Raw genomic sequence first — 5,761 nt, forward strand, 5'->3', positions numbered from 1 at the left:
GTCTAGTTACTACTCAAACTTCCACCAGTTGCAAGACAAAGTTTTAGCACAATCAACAATGATTCTGACACTATATGCATAAGTATATGTCAGCTAATTTTTCTGCTAAACTTTAAATTGCATGGCACTGAAATGTTACTATTTATAGACAAGCCTCAACCAGCCAGGAGAGCTCTTGTAAACAGAAATCAGCTGTGTCGCTGGGCTGCTGTGGTTCCATGGGTACCACATCAGGGAAAGATGTTTATGCACACCGAAACCTCTGACGTTTTAACACACTACCTAGCAACTGGAATTTGGCTGTTGCAGCTAGGTTTTGTCTTAGGTTGCACCTAGTGCAGATAGGCTAACATCTCATTAATCAAGCCCTGGAACAATTCTGTCTCACTGTTAATAATTCTAGGCTGATTTTTTGCCCCCAGTCAACAAGACATCAGTTTCTGACAAATGAGACAGTTCCTCTCTTGGATAATACAAACATTTCATACTGTTACTGAAAATAGCAAACATGTTGTAACACCTGTTTAAACCTCAGATAATGACATACATCTCACAAAATGAAACTGATGACAAAAAAATAGATCTGTGCATGAAATGTAACAAAATGTTCATTCAACTGACTGTAGCTTTAAATGCTTACATGATCATATCATCACTAACACTATAAACAACAAACACAGTTGGTCAGTCTCTATGTACCCCATCTGAAGGATACACAAGGTCACAGGTGGTCAATCTCTGTGTACACATGGCCACAGGTAGTCAATCTCTGTGTACCCCACCTGAAGAATACACACCTGGCCACAGGTGCATTAGCTGGGACTAGTATCAGTCTAGACAGACATGATATTCACACCAAAATTTTGATATTTTCCATGACCACCGGCCTGAAATGAGCAGGTGACTAGTTTAAGGTGTGTGTACTGCTACCACACCCCTTGGCCCCTATGAGTAGATATACAGCACTGCAGATACATACACATACAGGCATGAAAGCAGACACACACATTGACAATTCTATTAATATTCCAATATCCAGAATGATAGGCATGAACCATATGAATTATTAATCAATAACTATTACCTGATATTTATGATAATGATAATACTGCTTTATGTTGGCTGCCTCCTCCCTCAGAATTAACATTTGAACAGTATTCAGGAACTTCCAACATCCACACCCTTCAATGTATTATGTATGTGAGACATGAGTAGACACAAAAACACACCTCTTTCAAGAGGACAAGAAGTATCCCAGAAACGTCATGTTAGACAATAAAAATAGTTGTCATCCATAATAATATACTCCTATTATATTCACCAACTTCTAAATGCCTCTCAAAAATCTTTCAGTCTCTTCATCCATTATATCAACTATCACCAATCAGATGATGCCTTCCACTCTTTCATTTCCTTGCCCAATGTAATTTAGCACTAGTTAAAGACGGACTAATCCTTAGACATAACTGTAGTAAACAAACACATATCAACACAAATGACAACTGATAGCCACCTGTCTAAGTCACAGATGACAGCACCCTGGACTGGACTGAATCCTGAAACTGGGGCACTTGCACCAGTGAAGACCTGACACTCACTCTCACGTACATGGGGCACCTGCACCAGTTACGACCTGACATCCATACTCTCAGGTACAAGGGGCACCTGCACTCTCACTCGAACACATAAGGGGCTCCTGCACCAGTGAAGACCTGACAATCACACTCACGTTCAATGGGCACCTACACAATGTAAGACCCGACACTCACTGTCACATACAACGGGCATCTGCATGTGTGAAGAGCTGATGCTCACACTCAAGTAGAAGGTATGTCTTCCTCTATTTTGCATCTTTCAGTTCACAGACATTTTCAACAGCATCCAGATTGTTTCACTTCAGTATCACTGGTTCAGACATTTCCATAAATCATTTTATGAATTTCTAAAATCAGTATCAGCTGCACTGTAATATTTGGGAGATTCTGGTTGATAATGCTGAGAAACTGAAATACAAAATCATAACAAAATAACAGAAACAGTTCTCACACATGGAACATATACCATCAACAGATGTACCATTATTCCCGATGACGAAAGTACTTACAGTATCAACCATTTCAGAAATAAAACCTGCTGCTGTTTATCAAAAGGCTGCATTTATATCAACTAAGCAAACTGCTTACATGTCTGTGAACTTCAACTTTGAGATATGGGCACCAATCAGAATGAGAAAAAAGTACATAAATCTGTGGGCCTCCTGTAAAATGCACGATCAAAATATTCCTGCTGTCTGAATCTAGGGTGCTGTAGCTCAGTCAGTTTAAAGATATGAAATAGACTGACAAGAGACATGTGAAGCACTGTGGAACGCACCAAGAGTTCTGAGGTATAACATTAATAATTCAATGAGATTCCACTGCACCACAAAGTATTTCGGAGTGAACATAAATAATATAAAGCTCATTTTAAACAATTACAACTTTCTGCATTGTAGAAATATTGTTTCAGTTAAATAATAATGTTTCGATGCTGTGGATCATGTGGGCCAATAAGCATCTTGCAAGACCCAGGCACTGCTCCATCACTATCATGGCAGCAGTACTCTAGTGCTTGCAGTGTTTAAGAGATCCACACTGATCCAGTTGTGCTAGGTTCTAGTGTACAGCAGGAAGACAGCATGGATGAATCTAGCTGAACTACAGTCACGGTCAACCTGGATTCACACAACAAAACAAAAGACAAAATGCCTTTTACCTTGGCAAAAAGGAATATCAAGGATTCTCTTTTCAAATAAGTGTAAGCTGAGATTTCTCAGATCAACTAAGCTGTGGGTTCTTTTCATAAACAGGTACACAGCATAAAATTCTTTGTCTACCACATTCAAACCATTACAGGTAGAACCAACCCACAGATTTAATCATGCCTAACCACCAAGAACAACGAGCAGCTCTTCTTCATAAAAAGCGATGACAAGCATTATTCCTGCCCCAAGAAGCATCCCAAAGCACTGAAGAAACAGATGGCAGAAAGGGTGTTCCCCTTGTTTGGTGTCAACAGATGTCATCTCGGGCAGCATGTCCACAGTAGCAATATATACGAACATCCCTCCAACACAAGCAAAGATCCACTCTGAAGCCTCACTGATGTTGCCAATGGCAACCCCGATAAGCATGCCAACAAAACAGAGCAGGGAGGAGACACAGTTGTACACCACAGCCTGCTTCACTGACATGCCAGCTCTCAACAACACAGCAAAGTCCCCAATCTCGTGTGGAAGTTCGTGACAGAAGACGGCAACAGCAGTGCTGAAGCCACCTGTTATACTGTTAGCAAATGCAGCTCCAATGGCCAGGCCATCGCTGAAGTTGTGGATGCCATCCCCAAGGATGACCATCCAGGCAATGGATGCCACAGAACTGTTCAGCATTTCACAATGTCTATGGTGTGAATGGCCGCTGTGGGAATGTGGGAGAGCTGACAGCATGCCTTCTTCTTCAGCGCTCTTGGGACTGGAATGGGAATGTTCTTCTTCTTGGGGCCGACAACCATCATGACTGGTATGAAATACATTATGATGTGTTTCATCTGCAAAGCCCTTCAGAGACTTGTTTGGATGAACAACCATCACCATTTCCTCACAAGACTGATAATCTGGTTCATCGTAGGCAGAAAGTTTTTTGGCAATGTGACTCCGATCATCCTTGCAGACTGTTTTATGTTTAGGAGATAAAGTCTTCCTGGTGTTTTGTTTTCGTTTCCTTTTAATGTCAGTGACTATTGTCAAAATCCTTTCCATCACAAAAAAGAAAAACATACCTGCAAGTCCACACAATCCCTTAAATACTGCAGACTTATGTATATCCTCACTGTGCAAACCTTCAGTACCATGGCTGTCATGGTTATGCAGACGATGTCCAATAATCGCATGCGGGAGAAGATGCAACAAAGCATCTCCAGTCAATGTACCGACAGCCAGGGCTATGAGGAACTGCAGCAAGTGGTTATAAAAAACTTTCTGCATGATGGGAATGACTGCTACACCAAGCAGGCCAACCAGACTGATGATGACCACCGCCAAGGTGCTGTAGCCCCACACTGCAGCAGGAATCCCGCTAAAGCCAATGACGTTGGGTTCATGTGCTGGGTCCTCAACGACTTGACAATGAGGGTTGTCCAGCTGATAGATCAAGGCTGGGGAAATATGGAGGAACTGCTCCACATTAAATGTCTTTGCATCTTGTAGATGATAAAGGTCAAGCAAGGTTTTTAAATCTAGACAGTCAGTGTGATCTTTCTCAAGATGTGATGTCACAGCTCTTTTGTGCAGTTTTCCTTGAATATGATCCTGTTTCTCATTTTCATGTGGCCCAGTCTTAACTAAGGATGATCCATTTGGAAATTTACCAGAATGATTAGCATGTTTGAGGTGATCTGCTGTAGAGGTGTCCAATTCCTCGCCATGGTTGTGATCAAGGATGTGATCATGGTTGTGATCACCTTTGTGATCATGTTTGTGCTCTGTCGCTTTGTCGCTTGTGTGTTTGATGATTTCGTCATTATGATCATGAGTCTCACTTTCACTTCCGTGATTATGGTGATCGTGAACATTATTTATGTCGGATGCAAGCAGTTTCAATTCATGAAAAAGTTTTTTTAAACCTGCAATAGTGAGTTCATCCTCTTTTCCAAACTTTTCAAATATTTTCTTCACGAAATACACACCATGTTCCAGAGAGTCATTTCCCTGTGTCTCAATGCCGTCATGAATGTGTTCATGGTGGAGTCTCACGTTTTTCACATGTTGGTCACGTGGTTTCCAAATATTCCTCTGTGTGGAGTTAGACAAGTGATCATCGTCCGATCTGGATGACGGGAATAAGAAACACAAAAAGAAGCAGACGACACACAATCTATGCATGACACACATTCTCCCTTCCAAGCTGAATGACGACAGATACGTGATGATATAAGGCAAACTATCGCAAAAAGCGGTCTCTCTTTGTTCTGTAGACAGACTGTGTGCCCAAAGAGTTAAATTACGTCGTACACTTCACTTCTGAGGGATTTGCCCAAAACGGGAAAGTATATTACCACCCTAATTCACTCACGTACGACCAATTCACGCTCAAATGTCCCGGTTGAAAGTCCACAAATCTTCGTTTCTGTGGGTCGTGTGCAAGACTCTAAATGTGAAGCCCAATATGGCGGCGTAAGTAGATGTTTGTGACGTCACACGAACTTCACGTTTCCTAGCCAGTTGTTCATTCCCACAATGCATCGATCACGTGATTGCTGTATAATTAGAACATGACTCCCACAACAGTATGGGAATCTGAGTGCGCGCGGCCTGATGTGCAGCTGTGACTTGCTTGACAGCCAGGATGTAAATGAGAGGTTTCCCGTTTCCAGATTTTTCGCCTAGCGCTCTCGAATCTTCGGACGAGTACTTCCCGGCTTTCGTGTTAAGTATCGTTTACAAATACTGCATGTGCTCTGCGGAGCATGACGACGACGTCCAACGTTAGGTGAAACAGGCATTGTAGCGTTTAGTTCACATTGCGAGGCATTGCCATTGTGAGCAAATGTTTTGAGTGATTTGTTTCATTGGCATTATTAGAAGTTGATGAGTAAAAAGAAAAAAAGATTATTTATGGACAACAACTTCTTTATTACATAAGATGCGATGTTTCGGTATGGATTCTTATACCGTTGTCATGTAACTCTTGTTTGACAACTGATCCATAAGGCAACGTCGTATGAA

General features: G+C 41.6%; 1 protein-coding gene across 1 annotated transcript; it reads right to left on the reverse strand.

Annotated features, from left to right (window-relative positions):
- Positions 1-2,904: 2,904 nt before the first annotated feature.
- On the reverse strand, positions 2,905-5,201 carry LOC137257892 (zinc transporter ZIP10-like). Its single transcript, XM_067795390.1, has one exon. The coding sequence runs from the start codon at positions 4,925-4,927 to the stop codon at positions 2,924-2,926; it is 2,004 nt and encodes a 667-aa protein (XP_067651491.1). The 5' UTR covers positions 4,928-5,201; the 3' UTR covers positions 2,905-2,923.
- Positions 5,202-5,761: the final 560 nt, after the last annotated feature.

Source organism: Haliotis asinina, chromosome 12 (genome assembly GCF_037392515.1).
Source record: "Haliotis asinina isolate JCU_RB_2024 chromosome 12, JCU_Hal_asi_v2, whole genome shotgun sequence".
NCBI lineage: Eukaryota > Metazoa > Mollusca > Gastropoda > Lepetellida > Haliotidae > Haliotis > Haliotis asinina.